Raw genomic sequence first — 24,329 nt, 5'->3', positions numbered from 1 at the left:
GGAGGGTGTAGGGGCGTATAGACAGAACACTGCTCTCTCGGTCTTTGACCGGTTTCTCGACCTTGGAACCTCTGCTAATCGGTCGAGTACCTGCTCAGTTGTCTTCACGAAGGTGAGTGCACCCACCGTGCCACGCCTCCCACCAAGGAAAAATCTGCCCGTATGGCAGTCATCCACAATGACTACGTAGGTGGACGGTGAAGATAGTACTATAGTGGTGTCCTAGAGGAGCTGAGTCAAATGCCCGTTTACTGATCGTAGTTATTTCAGGACAATGCTGAGTCTTCCTTAGTAGAACCACAGACGACTTCCTTCGTCATTCTCGCCCAAACCGAGTTCCAGCTCCGTCTCTAATAATCTCAGAGTTTACTTTCTGGTTGTTTGTCCGGCAACGGGTACGTTAAACGGAGATTAATCAAATTGTTCCAATACATGTTCGCACCAAAAGCTCACTAAAAAAGAAATAAAGGAAATTCTAACAACGAATAAACTAACTGCATTCAGTCACTTTATGAAGATGAAAACTGCTGAGAAAGGAAATTACTATCAAACGTGAGTGCAAATATAACATCTGTTCGTAAGAAAGTCACAACTTTAATTTTCAGGCACCACACGTCTAGAAACAATATTGAAATGTATGCTATTAAAGCATAAGGAATATATGTTTAGCCTTAATTTTTCAGTACTGATATGATCGCGAGAGGAAGCTAAGTCAGATTACTTTTCTCTGATGGCGCCTCTGTCAGTTTTGAGCTACAGGGCTTATCTTCCAACAGGGGGTGTGTCAAACGCTTCGATTCCGTTCTGTACCGGTTTTCCCACTACCATATGATGCTGTGCTCCAAATGTACATTCTCAGAATTTTTTTTCCACAAATTTGAACCTTTGTTTGGTACTTGGAGACTTCTGTTGACCAGCAAAATAAATAATCTCCATACGAATCATATATACGGAAGGAGCAAAATCTTCGAAGCATGGAGAAGACAGTTACAAATTTCCTTTTGTTAATACGAGGAAGGAATCACGTCTGATGAATTTATCATGTTATTGTGAAACCATGCACAGGATCATTTAGTAATAGCGAAAGCGTTACGGAGATGATAGATAAACTCCAGTGTCAGCAAGAGAGACGCTCAGTAGCTCAGTACGGGCTTTTGTTGAAGTTTCGAGAACGTACTTTCACCGAGGAGTCAAGCAGTATTTTGCTCCCTCCTACGAGTATCTCGCGAAGAGACCTTGAGGATAACATCAGAGAGATTAGAGCCCACTCAGAGACATACGACAATCTTTCATTCCACGAACAATACGATACTGGAACAGAAGGGAGAACCGATAGAGGTACTCATAGTACCCTCCACCACACACCGTCAGGTGGCTTGCGGAGTATGGATGTTGATGTAGACGTAGATGTAATACCACCTCTACAGACTGCACTGAAAAGAAATGAATAGTGTGGCTAGATTTACACATCTACAGAGGGGCATGAAATTTACGTATCTAGTAACACGTATTGAAAAAGTAGAATAGAAGACAGTTGACACTAAACTTATGTGTTCGTTCTTTTATAGGAGGAAGCAAGAAAAGTGACTTGCTTACTGAATGAACAATATGAAAAATAATATTCGCCTCTGACAGAATGTATGGCGATTACTGAATATGACGTCATAGCAGCGGAAAAATTAACGTGAAAAACTTCAGTCTGCGGTGCTACTAATGGAGTACAGTTTAAGACGCCAAATATTTGTTTGTGGCAGAGTTACATTAACTTCTAGCTACATTTACTGTTTATAACTTAGCGCAATATTTTACCGATGAGATACCGATTTTCATGACAGTATGAGCACTTAGAAATGCTGATTTGACATATGGAAATTAATAAATATCGGAAATTGCTTACAGCTCGACGAAGACTTACCAGAAACCTGTTCATATTTCAGCAGGTAGTCGCAAGCAGAACGGTCGACACAACTGTGAGCATCGTCTGGAACGCGGGTGTCTTTTATAGTGCGACAAGTTTGGAAAATAGAGGTCAGCAACCAGCCAGCTTCGCAGAATTATTCCGAGAGTCGCGAAGTACACATTCGGTGAAAGCGCTCCTCGCACACACTCAACGGTTCCGACGTCATGCACTCGTTCTCAGCGCCCAGCCATTGAACTGGACAAACATTGGGAATTCACCGACAGAACGTACTGCCCACTGACATGCGTTGGCTTCTAACATTAGCGGGGAGCGACCATAGCACTCGGTCGGACATTCTTATTTCCAAGGTGATATCACGAAGAACAAACGAAAAGAAATTCTTTTCTCGGTACATGACGTATCATACAGAAGCGCCAGTTGTTCGGTATACGTATTGATCTTAACAGCTTTATTAATAATATAAGAATCTGTCGTGGTTATTATTCCACTTGTCGTATAATATTCACATGACCCTATTTCTGACAGCAACCTGAATAAAATGGATGTCACTTATCTCCGATCGAATGAAGCATTCATCATACGTCTCTGAATCAAACCATGAGTTCAGCATTACTATTTATTCCCAATGAATTTGCGCAGGTGTAATGTCCCGAAGACGTATTTACGCAGTCACGTGTTGTGCAGGAGGGTTTTCCGTGACTCGGTTGCACTACACCAACGTGGTGTAAGGGAACAACGTGACATTTAGAATAGAAGTTGTAGAGATGGAGCTAACACGACTTCATCTTTCGTGTTCCAATGGTAAGGTGTACAACAACCATTCACAATGAAGATTCACGCAGAGCGAAGCAAATTGCCCAAAACGACGTAACGTCTTGCTGTGGTGGTTAGTGGTTTTTTTTTTTCCTACTGGCTGCGGTTCATTGTTCCCTTCGTTTTTCATTGCATCGCTAAAAAAATTCGTGCCGTGTCTTCTCGAGGATTATGATGTGATTCTAATGTTAGCTGTACTTTATTAGGGGATACTGCATGTTGAAGTATATTTCGAGTAGTACCAACGTGGAATTTTCCTTTAAAGGAAAAGTATGTTGTTCCTCAAATAAACAGTACAGCGAATTTCAACAATCGGATTACGGCATATTTAATACTGTTAAGAGTTCGTCAAGCGACTCTACTGCGCAACGATAATGATGGAAGCAAAAGAAATGAATTAAAATTTGTACCACAACCGGGACTCGAACCCGTGTTTTATTGCTTACTAGGTGGAAATGCTGACCATCACACGACCGCTCCACGAACCATTATTATTAACATGATCGTAGATGAAGATGAGACTTACACGTCACGGGAAAATTTTAATTACAAGATATATTGCGCTAGTTTGTCTAATGTGATGAACGTTTCGCCAGGGTGCTCTGAGCCCAAATTTTCACTTTCACTTCGCTCGCTAGCAAAACATTGGATGTTGACACCTACCCTTTTCAAAAATACCTTTTTTTCCAACTAATTAGAACGTGAGCGATATGCAATTCAAACGAAGAGAATAGAGCTTTTGAGATGTAGTGCTTCAGAAGAAGGCTGAACGTTACGTGAGTAGGACGACTAACTAATGAGGAAGTGCTGAATCAAATTTGGGAAAAACGTTTATGGAACAACTTGACTGAAAGAGGGCATCGGTTAATAGGATATGTCCTGGGCTGGTGCAAATGGCTCTGAGCACTATGCGACTTATCTTCTGAGGTCATCAGTCGCCTGGAACTTAGAACTAATTAAACCTAACTAACCTAAAGACATCACACACATCCATGCCCGAGGCAGGATTCGAACCTGCGACCGTAGCGGTCACGCGGTGCCAGACGGAAAGGCCTAGAACCGCACGGCCACACCGGCCGGCATATCTCCTGGGGCAACAACTATTATTTATATGGATAATAGAGGCAAGTGTGGACGAGCTATTAAAATTGTTGGAAGAGAACTAGTCATCAGTACAGTAAACATATTCAAATGGATGTAGATTGTAGTAGTTCTTCCGACATGAAGAGGATTTCTCAGGATATACCAGCTTGAAAAGCTGCATCAAACCATACTTCGGACAGAAGACCGCAACACCAACAACAAATTACTCATAAACTGTTTACAGTGTGCCATTTACGCCCAGAGCCTTCAATAATAAATTATTTTGTGTATTACAATTCGTATACTTCTCTAAAGATGTAATCCGCTAACGTTCAAGCCATTCCCAGCCCATGACGCATACTTTATACACTCCTGGAAATGGAAAAAAGAACACATTGACACCGGTGTGTCAGACCCACCATACTTGCTCCGGACACTGCGAGAGGGCTGTACAAGCAATGATCACACGCACGGCACAGCGGACACACCAGGAACCGCGGTGTTGGCCGTCGAATGGCGCTAGCTGCGCAGCATTTGTGCACCGCCGCCGTCAGTGTCAGCCAGTTTGCCGTGGCATACGGAGCTCCATCGCAGTCTTTAACACTGGTAGCATGCCGCGACAGCGTGGACGTGAACCGTATGTGCAGTTGACGGACTTTGAGCGAGGGCGTATAGTGGGCATGCGGGAGGCCGGGTGGACGTACCGCCGAATTGCTCAACACGTGGGGCGTGAGGTCTCCACAGTACATCGATGTTGTCGCCAGTGGTCGGCGGAAGGTGCACGTGCCCGTCGACCTGGGACCGGATCGAGCGACGCACGGATGCACGCCAAGACCGTAGGGTCCTACGCAGTGCCGTAGGGGACTGCACCGCCACTTCCCAGCAAATTAGGGACACTGTTGCTTCTGGGGTATCGGCGAGGACCATTCGCAACCGTCTCCATGAAGCTGGGCTACGGTCCCGCACACCGTTAGGCCGTCTTCCGCTCACGCCCCAACATCGTGCAGCCCGCCTCCAGTGGTGTCGCGGCAGGCGTGAATGGAGGGACGAATGGAGACGTGTCGTCTTCAGCGATGAGAGTCGCTTCTGCCTTGGTGCCAATGATGGTCGTATGCGTGTTTGGCGCCGTGCAGGTGAGCGCCACAATCAGGAGTGCATACGACCGAGGCACACAGGGCCAACACCCGGCATCATGGTGTGGGGAGCGATCTCCTACACTGGCCGTACACCACTGGTGATCGTCGAGGGGACACTGAATAGTGCACGGTACATCCAAACCGTCATCGAACCCATCGTTCTACCATTCCTAGACCGGAAAGGGAACTTGCTGTTCCAACAGGACAATGCACGTCCGCATGTATCCCGTGCCACCCAACGTGCTCTAGAAGGTGTAAGTCAACTACCTTGGCCAGCAAGATCTCCGGATCTGTCCCCCATTGAGCATGTTTGGGACTGAATGAAGCGTCGTCTCACGCGGTCTGCACGGCCAGCACGAACGCTGGTCCAACTGAGGCGCCAGGTGGAAATGGCATGGCAAGCCGTTCCACAGGACTACATCCAGCATCTCTACGATCGTCTCCATGGGAGAATAGCAGCCTGCATTGCTGCGAAAGGTGGATATACACTGTACTAGTGCCGACATTGTGCATGCTCTGATGCCTGTGTCTATGTGCCTGTGGTTCTGTCAGTGTGATCATGTGATGTATCTGACCCGAGGAATGTGTCAATAAAGTTTCCCCTTCCTGGGACAATGAATTCAAGGTGTTCTTATTTCAATTTCCAGGAGTGTAGCACATGTCATTCCAACGTGTATCCCTTCTAACCTGGTGTTTCTGGTAGACTTGATTCAACACCTTACTTACACACTACGAATTTATTTGTTTGGCCTTTGCTCTTAGCTGTGATCGTCCATCTGTACTGATGTATCCAAATTATCTCAGACTGCGTGTTTCTGATTAATCCATTCTATACTTTTTCTGTGCACTAAATAGCATATACACTGTCAGAAAATATTTCGCTTGTCTAAAAGGGATTGGTGCTTTTCTCATTTACCTACTTTCTTCCAGTTCTCTTATTCATTATTGCGATATCTCAGTGTACGAAAAATGTGTGTAAATACGGGAGCATACAACTGATATGTCTCTTGATAAAGTCGATAACAAGGTGGTCCTGACCCCTAAGCACAACATAAGGAAAACGTTTGTATGACTATAAAGTATGTGACACGTCTTTTGCGTCGTTTTTGAGAGAAGCACTTCCTCGTAGCTCATGCTACACTGTCGCAGTTCAATCTAAGCACGAGCAGGCAGTGAACTGTGATTTCTTGAATTGTGGTTTATTTATCTCATAACGTACATAATCTACATCATTTGATTCAGGTACAGGAGACCCGTCAAAATAGCGGTATAATTTCACTGTATATACAGAACTGCTGATGTTAACAGCATTATAATACTACAATTTTGTTATATATACATACAATAAAATTTAACACTTAATTACCTCCTGCTCTAGTAATCATTTCGCCCTCTATGAATTCTTCTATTGAATTCTCCCACAGAATCTGCTGTAGCCTCGTTTTTAAAATTTCTGGATTCATGGTAAATATGTTTTTGCCCATTAACTTCTCGTATATCGTCATTCCCATACACTGTGTTGTCCGCTCATACCATTTCAACTTGTGTGTGTGTGGGTAGCATGAAATTATTTTTAATTCTCGTTTTATATGTGCGGTTAAAATTATTCTCCTCGAATAATCTTTGACTGCTGTGTAGGAAGATTATAATTTCATAAATGTATATGGAGGGAACGGTTAGGATTTTTAGTTTCCGAAATAATGGGCTAGAAGAATCTGATTGCTATGCAGCACACACGTGTCTGACAATTTTCCTAGCAGTTTCAGTATTCGATATAGATTACTTGAACTTCCCCAGAAAATTATACCATATCTAATACCAGATTCAGAATTACTATGATAAGCAACTTTTCGTGTTTTCAAGTCAGTGCAATGTGCTAGTATTTAAACAGTGTAAGTAGGCTGTTTATGTTTTCTTATTGGCAACGTTACGTAGCGCTCTGTACGAAAATCACTGGCTGTGCTGTGTGTAGTCTGTGGCTAGTTTGCATAGTTGTCTGCCATTGTAGTGTTGGGCAGCTGAATGTGAACAGCGCGTAGCGTGGCGCAGTTGGAGGTGAGCCGCCAGCAGTGGTGGATGTGGGGAGAGAAATGGCGGAGTTTTGAAATTTGTAAGACTGGATGTCATGAACTGCTGTATATATTATGACTTTTGAAGCTTTTGTCCCATTTGTTGCATTAATTGTAATAACAATGCACTCGTGTCTGAAACATGTTCCTCAGTGCTTTTCGGCAGTGAATTTGCACCGGCAACATTCACATTTTGACAAGCGGAAAATGTGTCTTTATTCATTTGAGAAAACGGTGAGAACCCAAAACCTGAGTCTACAGTATTTGTAATATTGTGTTCAGTCATTCCCGATTCCTGAGGCGAGCTGTTGCCGACCGATCGATCGACAATGCTTCCCTGTTCACTACCTGTTTCACTGTCTACACCATTATTTGATGCCCGCTCCATTTCCCTATGCACAGTTACCAAATTACTACTTTGAATATTAGTTAATTCATTACATGGTGGCGTTAACACACTGCTTTCGTCTTCACTGTCATTTCTCAGTTTACTTTGGAGCCTAGTATTACGTTTTTCACACGCCATTATTGTCACAATATTTCACACGACAACACAGAAAAACACAATTTGAAGAGCAACAATAAGAGAACACATTAACATAGCACTGAAAATAATATCTCGTTAATTGCAAGCGCAGCTGCGAATATCTGGTACAAATCTACATGCATGCCACAACTGTTTTACTGTACAACAATGAAAGGCTGCAACTACAAAAGAGATTCTCTCTACAATTACGCGCTAGCAATAAACAAAATCTACACTAATTACACAAACTACAAGAAAAAAATCACAAGATTCCAGTGAGGTATCCTGGTCTAAGGGTCGACATATGAAACGTCCCCTTAGAAAAATTATACATGACTGTGCTTAAACTGACACACAATATTTTTTAGCTCAACGCAATCTGACTTTCAATAATCCCTACTAAATAATGGCCCTGACTGACATTAACCTATACCTTTCACAAATCACTTACCTCACAAAAATCTTCGTTACTCGAACTACTGCAATACAGCGAGCGCCACTACTGCCAGGTAAATAAAAGATTCAAACTACGGAAGGCACTAACTACTGATAGGCATAGTTAGCAAATGAAAGATTTCAATAGAGAACAAACAATGTATTTACCTTAATAGTCATAATATATATATCAGTTCATGACATCCAGTCTTACAAATTTCAAAACTCTGCCATTTCTCTCCCCACATCCACCACTGCTGGCGGCTCACCTCCAACTGCGCCACGCTACGCGCTGTTCACATCCAGCTGCCCAACACTACAATGGCAGACAACAATGCAAACTAGCCACAGACTGCACACAGCACAGCCAGTTATTTTCATACAGAGCGCTACGTAACGTTGCCAATAAGAAAACATAAACAGCCTACTTACAACAGCAAATGCAAAACCGCATAGTTCGCAATTGGTAGGAAGTCAATAAGTGTGCCGCTACAACTCACGAACGAGTCCTGGGACGATGAAGGGAGCTATATGGTGTGGTAGCTCTCTATCCAAATCCATGAAGAAGGTTCCTGTTTTTACGTGAAGGGCGTGTTTTTGAATACATAAAGGCTCGGAAGTTTCGCTCTTTAGAAATTTCTAGAACATTACAGAACATTCGAGAGTATTCGAGGACATCCCAGAACGTTCGAGAGTATTCGAGAACATTCCATAACATCCTAACGTATTCGGGAGCATTCCACAACATTCCAGAAAGATCCGGAATATTTAACAATATTCCAGGACGTTCTGGAATTGTCTGGAACATTCGGGAAGATTCTAGAATCTTCGGTAATATTACGGAACATCCCAAATCATTGCCTAACATTCCAGAACACTCTCCAGTGGAGTGTTCTGGAACGTTGTGGACCATTCCAAGCGTTTTTGATATATTCTGGAATTCACTATTGGTAGGGCCATCCATTGGTAGGGGTATATAAAGCAAGACCCGTAGTGGGTTCGAATGACAGGTCCTACCAGTGACGAAGGGAGGAACCGAAAACTGAATATAAATTGAAAATAAAATGTATAAAGCGTATTTACTGTATTTGTTAATGAAAAGTTGATGTGATTTATATTTTAGACAATACCCAGCCGTAAAAGAGGAGGAGATCTTGCCAGTTCTCAAGTAAAAGAAGAACAGCGAAAAAACGAAATTTATCATGGACCCGACTGACGACTACCCTGGCGGAATTACTTACTTGGACGAACCAGGCGGCACCCAGATTACATTTATAAGAAATCTACTGATGACATAAACACGTGCTAAACAACATATGAGACCTGCTTCGCGGTGTAAAAATCTCAGGGGCATCAGGATGGCGTGAACTTTTAAAGCAAGTTGAAATTATCCTCTGGGACGAAAGCACAATGGCACAGCCTTTTCAGTAGTTGCAGGGGCAACAGTCTGGATGGTTGACTGATCTGGCCTTGTAACACTAACCAAAACGGCCTTGCTCTGCTGGTACTGCGAACGGCTGAAAGCAAGGGGAAACTACGGCCGTAATTTTTCCCGAGGGCATGCTGCTTTGCTGTATGGATAAATGATGATGGCGTCCTCTTGGGTAAAATATTCCGGAGGTAAAATAGTCCCCCTTTCGAATCTCGGGGACTACTGAGGAGGACGTCGTTATCAGGAGAAAGAAAACTGGCGTTGTAGGGATCGGAGCGTGGAATGTCAGATCCCTTAATCGGGCAGGTAGGTTAGAAAATTTAAAAAGGGAAATGGATAGGTTAAAGTTAGATATGGTGGGAATTAGTGAAGTTCGGTGGCAGAAGGAACAAGACAGAAGGTCAGGTGAATACAGGGTTATAAATACAAAATCAAATAGGGGTAATGCATGAGTAGGTTTAATAATGAACAAAACAATAGGAATGCGGGTAAGCTACTACAAACAGCAGAGCGAACGCGTTGTTGTGTCCAAGATAGACATGAAGCCCACGCCTACGACAGTAGTATAAGTCTATATGCTAACTAGCACTGCAGATCAAATTAGCATGCACTTTTACGATTAACAAATCGCATCGACGAACTTTAAAGTATTGTGCTATCAACGTCCAAGACTCCTGCGTCTTCATGATCAACTAAAAAAAGCTTTCTCTCTTGCGGGAAATTCCAAAAAAATTGTAAATATGTACCCCAGTTAACAAAATGGAAAACGTTGCTTATGAACAACTATCGTAAATAGAATATATTGTCAACAAAAAGTGTTTACTTCTTATACGTTCACAAGTGTTGTAAATAGTTAGAATATATTTACCATAATTTTTTTCACCTTTTGTACTTTAACGTTTATCCTTTAATTCCAACTGCCAAAAATTCTCATACCAACTGCCTGAGCGAAGCCGGATTCCTCAGCTAATAGACCATAACGAGTGATTTATCCAGCAACCTAACTCCAGATATGTTCAGTGGACTGCATGTGAGATGCATTTCCTGCTCTTTAACATGCCAGCCAATGTGCCCCTGCGCCCGATGAAGGGTGAAATACTCAGTGCAACAATGTAAGTGTGCCTCCCGTCCAAGTAGCAGTAGATGATGTTGAACCAAAGATGCACACCCGTTGTTAATGTAACGTCCCCTTAGAAAAATTATACATGACTGTGCTTAAACTGACACACAATATTTTTTTTAGCGCAATGCAATCTGACTTTCAATAATCCCTACAAAAGAATGGCCCTGACTAACATTAGCCTATACCTTTCACAAATCACTTACCTCACAAAAATCTTCATTACTCGAACTACTGCAATACAGCGAGCGCCACCACTGCCAGCTAAATAAAAGATTCAAACTACGGAAGGCACTAACTACTGATAGGCATAGTTAGCAAATGAATGATTTTAATATAGAACACTCAATGTATTTATCTTAATAGTCATAATATATATAGCAGTTCATGACATCCATTCTTACGAATGTAAAGTTTCTGATGGACACACGTCCAGATTATCCGCTCTCAAAAATCCACCATCTCACTTCCCCACATCCACCACTGATGGCGGCTCACCTCCAACTGCGCAACGCTACGCGCTGTTAACATCCAGCTGCCCAACACTACAATAGCCAACAACAATGCAAACCAGCCACAGACTGCACACAGCACAGCCAGTGATTTTCATACAGAGCGCTACATGGCGTTACCAATAAAAAAACCTAAACAGCCTACTTACATAGCCCCCATGCTCCCCACAAAAAAATTTACAAATTGTTTTGGGCAGTGGCCAATACAGATTTGAAAAAATTTTTCATAATTACAATAACAAAGAAATGAAATGCACACACCTATCGATGCAATGTTGGTCAAAGGCTAAAATTTTCTCACAGTCCATAAAGACAGTCCTGATCTTTCATCACAGTAAAATTGCAGTGTTTTTCTCAAAGTCTGAGCAGTAAAACAAAATGCACACGGAAGTAGTGGATTTCCATGCAGTCTTGAAGAAGTAGTGTTGTCCTTCCAACAGAAAGACAGTGCTGACTCTTGACATGCAGACAGGTAATGGTCCACAACAGAGCAAACCCACCACAGAGTCAGTCGAAGTTTTAAAGAATATTGGTAGGTAGGTCATAATAGAGCAGACCCACTATAGACTTGGTAGAGAGTATGGTATTGGTGGGCCACCAGAGGTACAGACCCACTGCAGTCCTTGTAGAAATTGGCGGGCCATCAAAGATGCAGACCCACTGTAGTCCTTGTAGAGATGGCTAGCAGCCATCCTTTGCGACTGTGCAGGTGCACAATCACCATCAAAGAGTCTTGTGGACAATACAGCAAGTCCATGAACTACCACTTGTGCAATCACAAAATTTTTGGAATTGTCCTTAGAACCAGCAATGATGTTAATCAGTTCCTTGCTGAATTATTAACACAACTCCAAACACTATCAGTCCCTACTTCTCACGTATTGTCCGTATACTAACAGAAACGTGTGCAGTGAAATGTAACTTACAAGTTACTTCATTTGATGAAATGGTGTCAATTACAATTTTATAACATAAGAATACAATAACAAAGGTACAAAATACACCATTAAAAACATAATAATACAGATACATTTGTAGTAATACAGGCTTTACAAAACAATAGAAATAAACATATACATCACTGTTACTGGAATTATGACATAAGCAAATACACAAAAGATCAGAATAACTTTGAAACATCAACTTCACACATGAGCATTAAAACAAAACAGAATAAATAATGTCTGAGCAACTTTACAAAGAAAATAACATATTATTAGAAAAATTCCACAACATAATTCATATCAGCTAAACACATAAAGACAGGAAAAACACCAATATACAAGAGAACACAAACACATAGCAAAATAACACAAGAGGAAAAGGCAGGGTTTGTTTTCAGTGTAACATTTGGTACTGCAGTCCAACCTAAAACTTCATTCCATACATCTTTCGTCTTATTTCATTTGTTTCCACCAAAAAAATCCTATCCAAACGTGCTTTCTGTATTTATATGTTCACATATTTCTTACCTCATTATTTATTTTCCATTATCTTACCTCATCATTCATTTCCAAGAAAACCCTACCTAAACCTGTTGTCCCTAAACCCTCCTTTTTTGTTCATATCCTCTTTCAAAATACCTTTTTGGCCAAACCATCTTCTTATAGCTTCTCAATGTACTTCTTCTGATTCATCACAACTCATATAGCCTACCCCATCTTAAGCTAACTTAAATCTACTGAGCTCAGGTGCTAAACTAAGGAACGAGGCAATGCAGCAGCACAAAACAATTACACAAACAGCAATGACAAAAAAATGCAGATTTGCAAAGCAAGCAGCATAAATTAGCAATGCAAATTCAATATTACAGCTAATATAAGGCAATGCATAGCAAACAAGAAAAATAAATCCGTAGTAAAACTGGCTTAACACAGTAATATAAAGTCAAATTCAGTAACATTATGCCTGGAAAACAGCAGCTGCAAATGCAATAACTAATATCTAAACATGCCAAAGCTCAAGCAGAAAAAAATAGTACACTAAAGACAACAATGCTGATAAAGGAGATGTCTATTCACATTTTAATGTCTATATAATTAAAGTGGTGCACCACAAAAACTTATTCTATGAAATAAATTACCAAGTACTTGAAAAGAAAATTATGTATGCAGTTCCTGTGAAGGGAAATGTCTTTTTGTGCTCCCTCATTTTTTTGGAAGTATAACACAAAATTATTATTTACTGGATCTGTAGACAGAAAATATTTATATTAGTACATCTATAAAATTTTATATTAACCAATGCTGCAGCACAGCTAGAAACTAGATATTAAACAAAATAAGCAATCTCTCAACTAGAAAGACAATAGATGTAAAATGTTTCTCATCATTTCATTAGGTATTTTAGTAAATCTCATAAATTAAGAGCTCCACAGTGTAATCATATGTTTTCAAGTTTGAGTGTGTCGTATTTGCGATGCTTTCTACAAAGGAATATCAATAGCATGGAAAATGGCCTCTTTTTTTTTCACCTGTGCCCCTAAAAGGCACACACTAATGACTTTTTTCCAGGTGACTGTCACGCAGCTAGGTGCCCATGACGCATTATGTGAAGGCTACTTAACTTTCTTACCGAAATATTTACGACACCAGTTTGCACTACAGTGACAGTCTCATATAAAAATTTCACAGGTCGAGAATTTGCGTTGCAAATCTGTAGAAACAAAATCCTGTAAATATAACAGTGTCCAAAAAATTTTCGCCAGCATAGTGATACATTCACGCATATACACACATTTCATAACTCTTAAAGTACGATTCTCGGCTTCCAACATCCTTTTTCACAAATCAGAGTTCCTAGCCTCTACTCATTATTCCTTACCTCATTACACATATAAATATTTGTCGACACTTCTTCAATATTTCATCATAATAAATACGTAGCATAATCAAATTCCTCATATAGCATCAGCTTATTGATCATAAACATACCTGAACAGCATAATACACATCGTCGTCGTAATAATAACATCATAACACCTCAGTCAAATCTCAAAAACGTCGTAGCTTTCTGCAATTATGTCAAAACCTAAAACAAATTCTCTGCTCATTTAAATAGTGTCATCTACCTCAAACGTACTTTAAAAATCATGATCTCATACCAAATACATCATTCAAAGCTCTCATAGTATCACAATAGTTCTGAAAAAATATGAAGAGCTCATAAAGTACATACACAATACAGTTTCATAGGTATGATGTTATCCAACTGTGTAATTACGTAAACATCTGTCACTCATGTAGTAAAAAAATGTTTGTCTCTCTCAGTTAAATGATCAGATAGCTGTGTAATTTATGTGTTAGAGAAATATGGTACCGATGTGTAAAGTTGTATAATCAAATACCATATTAGCCAGGGCTCCTTGTGCTTACCAAACACATGGTAGACAAAGTAAGCGTGTATCGCCCTGAGGATTAATGTAATTATACCCTCAGGTTTTACAGATTACAGCAATGGAAGAAATGTATCACGGAAAACTTATTTTGTAATTCAAAAATCTTTAAAAATAAATGGTTAAATAAAAAATTAATCACTCAAATGCGTGTCCTGTAGCGCTAAATGTGCATCTTGCTGTAAGATAATTTTGTGGAAGTGTCGTAGTTAAAGTCCTCTGTAAGCAAAGTTCTGCTGAAGTCAATGTACTTACCTCATCATAAACGAAAGTGAAATGCTTTGCGTATCGATATCGTAGTTATTACGTACCTTACCATCATCAAGAAAGTACTATAATGTAACGTATTGTTGTGCTACAGAAAAGGCTGTCTCATTGTACCCATATCACAAAAGTTACTATTAAAACATATTTTACTTTCCAGAAGAATTCAGAAAAACTGTGCAGATATAAAACAGATACACCGCAAAAGCAACAACGTAAATTGTGTCACATATTAGTAGCATCGTGATATAATCGTGTAGCTATCAAAGAAACCAAGTGCTAAGTCATCTTTAATCTCACCGAATGTACTTCAAATAAAGAGTATCTTTTCAAGTAAACCAAAATGTTGCATTAAAATCTCATTAGCAGTATATGTTCTAAGTATGTAAGCCTGATAGGCGTTAAATAATCGTACAACTAACCAGCAAGAATCTACAAATAACAACACTATGTCTTCTGTTCACTATAACAATGCATTCGTAATTTCTGTTTAAATAAGTTCTCTTGGTTCTTGACTGGATATTTAACTTCAAACATTGTTGCATGGTAACAGTTTCTTAAGTCAAAAGCATAATAGTAATGTGAATTGAAAAATTTTATAGCAAAGACTAAGTTAAAAAACAGGTTATCTCTCAATAAACGGTTTTACATGTGAAATGTGGTGCAATCCTTTACTCTTCATAGTACTCAGACTTTCAACTTGAACGCAACTATCATGCGGTGTACGTTGGTAAAGAATACTGGAATTTTTCTCAAGGTTAGCGTCAATGTTATTTTTCTCTGAGCCAGCTGGCGCACGTGGCTGCCTGCCGTGCGAGTCATTGTCTGTCTATTTGTTGGCGCGCATCGTTGTTGGGGTTAGGGAACCTAACTTCTAAAAATTCACCTTCTCGAGAGGGCCCTGCCCTGTTTGAATCCCGCCAATTCGGATGGAATTCAGGTTTGTCGTTTTGTCGGTAGTTTACATAGTTTCTTGTTTGTCGGTCATGTGGTGGAGAATTTCTCCTGGAATCATAACTGCACGCTGAACTGAAGTTCTTCTGTCTCCCTTGATAATAATTAATTTGGTTCCCATATTGTCTGTTTCTCTGGTCGTCTCTGTGATAGTCATTACTATGGAAATGCGATTTTTCTCTGTAACTATTACTACTCTGCCAACGGTTGTCATACGGGTGGTGTCGGTTTTGGTCACGATTTGCGTTATAAGAATAGCCTTGTTGTGTCCAGTTATTATTTCTTTCATCACGGAATTGTGATGGATGTGACCTGTAATTGTTGTGCTCCTGTTTTCGCGTTCTGCGATTGTCAGTGTCGATTTCCATTTCTTGTAACAGTCCCTGAAAAGCTTCCACGTCGTCTTTGCAACTCCTGCCAAAATAGTATGTCGTAAATGTTCATGCAATTTGATTAAGCAAATGCGGATGAGTTCTGAGGGGCTGTAAGGGTTTCACAGGTATTGATTCTTGTGCAACATGTCTTCAAAATATTTCACAAGACTGGAAAATTCAGATTGTTCGAAATGTTTCATCATTATGATGCTATGTTTTACTCGGTCATGTGTAGCTTGAGACCAAAATGCTGAGAGGAAGGCATGATAAAATTCTCCTTCACTGTGACAATCGTGAATGACCGATCGCATTCTTACAGCTGGTTCATTCTCTAAGTAGCCACACATACATTCTAATGTATGTTCTAATGACCATTTGGGAGGAAAACAATGAGAAAATTGATGAAGCCACGCTTGTGGATGAATGTCGTTGCCGGAATTCCTAAATGTTTAGAATTTATGTGTAGTAATAAACACCTTATAGTCAAAATCATCATGTCGGCGAGTCGCATATCGGTCGTTGTTACTTCGTTTCGGCGGTTCCATCTCAAAATTCGGTGTACCTTGCCAATGTCTTTCATAATTTCTGAAGTGCCCTGTCTTATGATTTAGTGGCTGTTCCGTATTTCAATGTCCCTCTTCCCATATTGGAGTGCGAGTGTCCTCTGAAATACGTAATTCTTGTATCACTTGTGTCAGCTGATCTTGTACTTCCCGGATTTCTCTTTAGTGTTGTGTATTAATTTGATTCTGATTTTCTTTGAATTTCCTAATTTGTTCGCACTCTTCTGTGTCATTAAAGACTACCGGTTTTGTGTCATTCAGATCATCATCTACCTCCGTAGATAAATTATTTAGCTGATCCGCAAGTTCAACTACTTTCTCTGATAATGAACTAATTTCCTTCATGTGTCTTTCTGAACCAATTTTCAGAGTATGTACTGTGTCCTTTAAGTTTTCCTGAGCTTTTGCAAGTTGTGTAACCGAATCGGTAGATGCAACTGAGTCAATTTTAGCTTGCAAGGTCTCATGATTTTCATGAACAATAATTTGTAGTTCTTTTATGGAAGCTTCGTGATTCTGTAATGTATTTTCATGCCGCGAAAAAATAGGTTGAAAATGCTCACAAATTTGTGTTTTTACATCATTACAGACTTTTTGACATTTCGATTCAATGTTATGTAACTCAGTGGTTAAATCTTCACGTGTTTGTTCAAGAATTGTGTCTAACTTTTGAAGCTTTTGCTGTGTTTGTCTCTGATTTTGTTCCATTGTGTCTAACTTTTGAAGCTTTTGCTGTGTTTGTCTGTGATTTTGTTCCATTTGTTGCATTGATTGCAATAATAATGTATTAGTGTCTCGAATCTGTTTCTCTGTGCTTTTTGGCAGTGCAGTTTCACCGGCAACATTCACATTTTGACAAGCAGAAAATGTGTCTTGACACATTTGAGAAAGCGGTGAGGACCCAAAACCTGAGTCTATAGTATTTGCAATATTGTGTTCCGTCATTTCGGACTCCTGAGGTGAGTTGTTGCCGACCGATCGATCGATAATGCTTCTATGTTCACTACTTGTTTCATTGTCTACACCATTACTTACCGCCCACTCCATTTTCCTATGCACAATTACCAAATTACTACTTCGAATGTCTGTTAATTCATTACACAGTGGTGCTGATAACCTATGCTTGTTGTCACTATTATTTCTCAGTTTACTTTGGAGCCGAGTGTTACGTTTTTTACACGCCATTATTGTCACAATATTTCACACGATAACACAGATAAGCACAATTTGAAGAGCAAAAATAAGAAACCACATTAGCATAGCATTGAAAATAATATCTATTTAATTGCAAGCGCAGCTGTGAAATACTTAGTGCAAATCTACATGCGTGCCACAACTGTTTTACTGTACAACAATGAAAGACTGCAACTACAAAGCAGATTCTCTCTACAATTATGGGCTAGCAATAAACAAAATCTACACTAATTACACAAACTACAAGTAAAAATCAGAAGATTCCAGCGAGGTATCCTGGCAGGGTTGCCAGATGCGACGTCCCCTTAGAAAAATTATACATGACTGTGCTTAAACTGACACACAATATTTTTTTTAGCGCAACGCAATCTGACTTTCAATAATCCCTACAAAAGAATGGCCCTGACTAACATTAACCTATACCTTTCACAAATCACTTACCTCACAAAAATCTTCGTTACTCGAACTACTGCAATACAGCAAGCGCCACTACTACCAGCTAAATAAAAGATTCAAACTACGGAAGGCACTAACTACTGATAAGCATAGTTAGCAAATGAAATATTTTAATAGAGAACAATCAATGTATTTACCTTAATAGTCATAATATATATAGCAGTTCATGACATCCATTCTTACAAATGTACTGTTCCTGATGGAAACACGTCCAGATTATCTGCTCTCAAAAATCCGCCATCTCACTTCCCCACATCCACCACTGCTGGCGGCTCACCTCCAACTGCGCAACGCTACGCGCTGTTAACATCCAGCTACCTAACACTACAATAGCCAACAACAATGCAAACCAACCACAGACTGCACACAGCACAGCCAGCGATTTTCATACAGAGCGCTACATGGAGTTACCAATAAAAAAACCTAAACAGCCTACTTACATTTTTTTTTACCAGTATGGTGTGCATTTCCATATTCAGTAACTTACACAGAGAGATGAAGACAAAGACAGCGTCCACATAAAGAGTCGTCATCGTCAGTAAACCTTATGAAGATATCGCTTCTGTTCACAAGCACAATCGGCGAACCTTCCTTAACAGCATTTTTCAACTTAGACTGGTTACCTAGACAAAAACGCAGAGACAAATAAACGAGGTGTGAAAAAAAGTGCCAGCAGGAGTGGCCGAGCGGTTCTAGGCGCTACAGTCTGGAACCGCGCAACCGCTACGGTCGCAGGTTCGAATGCTGCCTCGGGCATGGATATGTGTGATGTCCTTAGGTTAGTTAGGTTTAAGTAGTTCTAAGTCCCATAGCGCTCTGTGCCATTTTGTTTTTGAAAAAAAGTGTCTCACATCATTAGAGGAACTAGTACCATAGTACCATGATACTCAGAAGCTACAAGAGGTGCTCGGTGTAGTGATACACACCTTTCAATTGACTCTAACGAGTCACAAACTCGTAACAGACCACTCACATGATTACCCACAGACTTGCGCACGTGTACGGGTCGTAAGCTTCTGTAATGTGCGTGCGTAGTCTGTAAGTGTGGTGTACACCATTGGTTTGGAATGTGTCCGTGTTCAGAATTTCGAGGATTTTGGTCAGTTAAACGGGGAGGACAAACTAGCAGACGTTCTTGATCAATGCGTCACTAAGCAAGCAATTTTGAAACGTTACGATGGCGAGAGTGATGTGGCGGTCGGTTGTAGAAATGACAAATTTTGTGTACTTGAAAGGCCAGCATTTCCCAATAGCGTAGTAATTGAAGCGCAGAGATTATTACTAAATAGTATCTCTTATTGTTAGTCGTCAAGGGTACACACAATGACTCTGTCACCAAAGAATACTAAAACGACCCTGCCTGCTTTCTTTAAATAACCGCTCGAGGATTTACATCTGACCACACACCACTCTAAATCCCTCTCAATCCGTAAATAAAATCCTAGTACCGTACGTACGCTGTAATAATGTGGCTCATTTTTTTAAACACTCTGCATAAAACGTGTTGAGTCAGCCACTAACTTCCATACGTATCCCATCATCTCCGTAATACTAAAAATCTAAATAACCTTTCTATGACATTTATACTTAGTGATTCAGCAGCAACACAAAAATTTAGAAGAGGAAAATTGCTACCGCAGTAATTCATGAACTGGTCATTATTTTGTAATGATAAAATGTTTTGACCGATTAGTCATCTCTTTACCGACTGAGAGAGCGTTTTTTACTAAGATACGATAAAGTTGTGTAAGGCGAAACGTGTGGACCATACATCCACACGACGTTTTACTGGTTGTCCGCTTTATTTTATATTTGTGAAAACCAGTCAGATTTTACTGAAATAACCTCTACGCTGGAATCTGTGGGTGAAGTATGTAACTACTCTGCTGATATATATATATATATATATATATATATATATATATATTAATCATAAAAAATTCTCCTAATCGTCCATTTGCGTTCGCGTGGTATGCTCATCACACTTATCGTTTCTTTCCAATCACTCGAACTTTACACCAGGTAGCTCTGCAATATTCCTTTCGCTCGCATGTTCTAAGTATTCGTCAGTTTAGTACGCAGCTAATCCGGCGTTCTGATCAACATCAACAATCTGCCGTTATTGATATTCGATGATTGCTGAATTGGATAACAATGTACATCATGACGCGTACTGGTGATATGTTATAAATGTAACTCTCATTTCCAAAAGAGGAGAAAATATTCTGATAATGTATCAGTTAATTACTGCACTACCAGTCCAGGGGTCATGCCAACATACTTCTCTAAATTTACTATAGTTCACACAGATATTTGGATTTTATCGTGGAAGCACCGTTTAGAAACAATGGAAACTAAAAAGTCAGTGTTGTGGTACGCGTATTAAGGTCAAAGAAATATCGTGCCTGCAGTAAAGTCCCAGTCGAGATACGTTGCTGTTGCCAAAAGCTAATAGACAAAAAAGACATCGGCAAACCTGTGCGGTCTGGTAAAGCGCCATCTTCTCAGAAGTAGTGACAACAGCGCCCTCCTTTAGAGCTGAAGTGTGAACAGGCTGACGCACGTCACACGTTCTGCCTACTATGGCGCCTTCCAGTGGAAGCTGTAAGTACTTGTGTAACAGCGAGCGTTAATTTCCGGCTCTGTAAATCAGGTTAATTTGCAAACGTCACCGGGAATCTTACGCCTCACTTGAATCTAGTTTAACTCTCGAAGGCAAGAAGACTTGTAAGATGACAACATTTATCGGTTTCTAGAGCAAGAAAATATAGACAACTTTATCCCTCAAGTATGCATAGACAACAAAAAACACGTTCTGTACTAATCGAAATCTATAGCTACAGAATTTTCTTCTTCAAACTGTAATCTAGAGATATTTAACGTTCGTTTCCCAAACGCGGATAGAACTAACTTGGGGACCTCTTAACTTTTAACTTTCGAATTCGATGAACCGTCGAAACTATTTACTGTTGCAGGAACTAGTTCACTGTTTCAGCTTCATATTAACTCCGTGTCCAATTTAGAATTTGGGATTTTGTAACAAAAAGAAACCAGTAATTTTAGCACTTCCATTCTGTCAGTTGTTTAAAATGGCTGAACATTTTGATAGACGATAGTGTCATACCTCAAAAATTCATTAATTGTAATATTTCATCACAAAAACCTGGGTTCTTGAAATGCTTCAGAAGCGAATAAGCAACAGTCTATTGTTTTTCTTTGAACACAAAAGTGTTGCTATTTTTTCGAATACTGCAAAAATTAAAATGATACTTGGATAACGATTTGAATAGCACGGCAGTGTTGTAACCAAACACTGGGTCTTTATTACCACACGATTAATGCATATTGCCCCTTTTCTTTCCTTTTATAACTACTGGTAATGTTTCAGTATTAAAATGACGGTAAATGTACTTTTGTCTCTGGAATGTTTGAAACGAAGTTTCATTCGTTTCTTGTCACAAACGCTCTCGCGACCAGAGTATTCTGTAAAACGCAAGAGCAATTACAATTACTTACTGCAGACAAGAGCAAGATCAGTATAAAGGCTCAATGCATCCGCTCACGATTAGAAAATCCATGATTACGGTAGTCACACAGTAGTAATAAAACAGCTCATCTTCTGTGTCGGGCCGAAAGAGGTTCCTAATGACCGTCCAAGATTAAAAGTCTAAGTGTACTTCTATGTTCAATAGGTTAATGCAAAGAAAATTTACACAAACTGTGGAGCATTGGGCAGAAAGGAAGGAAACGCTTGAAGTTGGCCAACCCTTCTATGTTTCAACAGGGATCTTCAGCTGATGAATCAATAACGTTCCTCTTTGCACGAGATATTCTGAAGTACTGAAAAAACACTCTGGGGCTGACGCCCATTTTTTTTAACAGAGAAAATTTGATTGGTTAATGCGTGAATTACAGAAAAGTTCTCTTGCTGTGTCACATTCCTCTTTGTCGGAAGCTTGGGGTGCAATTTACGAGAAAGCAGTCGGACTAAGGGATGAAATTAATTACCTCGTTACCTCGTTGTCGTTGATTTCTTCTTGGCGGTAAACATGCTGTCGGGATCTGCTCTCTGCTGGCACTAGACGTAGAGACTAGAACAAGTAATTTCGGCGGTGATCCGTCCTACTGTAACTAGTAAACAGAAATTGTTATAAATCCTCCTTGTTTACGTGAAGAACGATAACTGCGTTTCCTCAATGTTAAAATGTCGCATAGCGCTAAAGCATACAGATGTGTCCAACTACTAAAACAATACCAAAGAGCAACAATACGAATTTGTTTTAAAAAAATACCCAAACACAAAATTCCTAAACAATGTTGTAAAATATTAATAACGCATCTATCTTTATTTAGTATCACTGTGTAATCGAAAAGGATCACCGCCTAAGGACGTTACAACTTTTGTAAACTATCAGATGAACAACCGTCGCGGGCCCTTGCGATCGAGCGGTTCGAGGCGCTTCAGTCCGGAACCACGCGACTGCTACGGTCGCAGGTTCGAATCCTGCCTCGGGCATGAATGTGTGTGATGTCCTTAGGTTAGTTAGGTTTAAGTAGTTCTAAGTTCTAGGGGAGTGACGACCACAGATGTTAAGTCCCATAGTGCTCAGAGCCATTTGCTAGTGGACTGATAACCTCGGATATTAAGTCCCATAGAGCTCAGAGCCATTTGAACCATTTGAACAACCGTCCATCCACAGCTGAATATCTTCCTCGCATATCCATTGTATGGCTGCTTCTGTTTGACATAACTTTAATGAAGTACCTTTAACTGCATTAAGTTGTTGTAATACTTATTTCCTTGCGAATGATAGAAGCATAATTGTAACATCCAGATCAGAAACACAGCAACTGTTTTTCATGGACCGAAACAAATCCTTCTTTATAAACAATAAACTGTTTGTTAACTGCAATAAATCATAATAATTCAGCTTCTTACACAGTATTCTACACTACTGGCCGTTAAAATTGCTACACCACGAAGATGACGTGCTACAGTCCCGAAATTTAACTGACAGGAAGAAGATGCAAATGGTTAGCTTTTCAGAACATTCACACAAGGTTGGCGCCGGTGGCGACACCTACAACGTGCTGACTTGAGGAAAGATTCCAACCGATTTCTCATACTCAAACAGCAGTTGACCGGCGTTGCAGGGTGAAACGTTGTTGTGATGCCTCGTGTAAAGAGGAGAAATGCGTACCATCATGTTTCCGACTTTGATAAAGGTCGGATTGTAGCCTATCGCGATTGCGGTTTATCGTATCGTGACATTGCTGCTCGCGTTGGTCGAGATCCAATGACTGTTAGCAGAATATGGAATCGGTGGGTTCACGAAGGTAATACGGAACGCCGTGCTGGATCCAAACGGCCTCGTATCACTAGCAGTCGAGATTACAGGCATCTTATCCGCATAGCTGTAACGGATCGTGCAGCCACGTCTCGATACCTGAGTCCACAGATGGGGACGTTTGCAAGACAACAATCATCTGCACGAACATTTGCAGCGGCATGGACTATCAGCTCGGAGACCATGGCTGCGGCTACCCTTGACGCTGCATCACAGACAGGAGCGCCAACGACGAACCTGGGTGCACGAATGGCAAAACGTCATTTTTTCGGATGGATCCAGGTTCTGTTTACAGCATCATGATGGTCGCATCCGTGTTTGGCGACAGCGCGGTGAACGCACATTGGAAGCGTGTATTCGTCATCGCCATACTGGCGTATCACCCGGTATGAAGGTGTGGGGTGCCATTGGTTACACGTCTCGGTCACCTCTTGATCGGATTGACGTCACTTTGAACAGTGGACGTTACATTTCAGATGTGTTACGACCCGTGGCTCTACCCTTCATTCGATCCCTGCGAAAACCTACATTTCAGCAGGATAATGCACGACCGCATGTTGCAGGTCCTGTAGGGGCCTTTCTGGATACAGAAAATGTTCGACTGCTGCCCTGGCCAGCACATTATCCAGATCTCTCACCAATTGAAAATGTCTGGTCAGTGGTGGTTAGCAACTGGTTCGTCACAATACGCCAGTCACTATCCTTGATGAACTGTGGTATCGTGTTGAAGCTGCA

General features: G+C 40.5%; 1 protein-coding gene across 2 annotated transcripts in view; it reads right to left on the bottom strand.

Annotated features, from left to right (window-relative positions):
• Nucleotides 1-24,329, bottom strand: part of LOC126187773 (histidine-rich glycoprotein-like) — a 63,753-nt gene that overhangs the window by 2,601 nt on the left and 36,823 nt on the right. Inside the window, exon 1 of one of the 2 annotated variants that reach the window (XM_049929039.1) lies at nucleotides 1,916-1,975. The exons of the other annotated variant lie outside the window; for it this stretch is intronic. Coding sequence (XP_049784996.1) covers nucleotides 1,916-1,930 — 15 coding nt within the window. The 5' untranslated portion in view covers nucleotides 1,931-1,975. Of the gene's footprint in view, nucleotides 1-1,915; nucleotides 1,976-24,329 lie in introns of those variants that run through there. 2 annotated transcript variants of the gene reach the window in all.

Source organism: Schistocerca cancellata, chromosome 5, assembly GCF_023864275.1.
Source record: "Schistocerca cancellata isolate TAMUIC-IGC-003103 chromosome 5, iqSchCanc2.1, whole genome shotgun sequence".
Lineage (NCBI taxonomy): Eukaryota > Metazoa > Arthropoda > Insecta > Orthoptera > Acrididae > Schistocerca > Schistocerca cancellata.
Note: the sequence above shows the minus strand (reverse complement) of the source record. Positions and strands in the feature narration are given on the sequence as shown.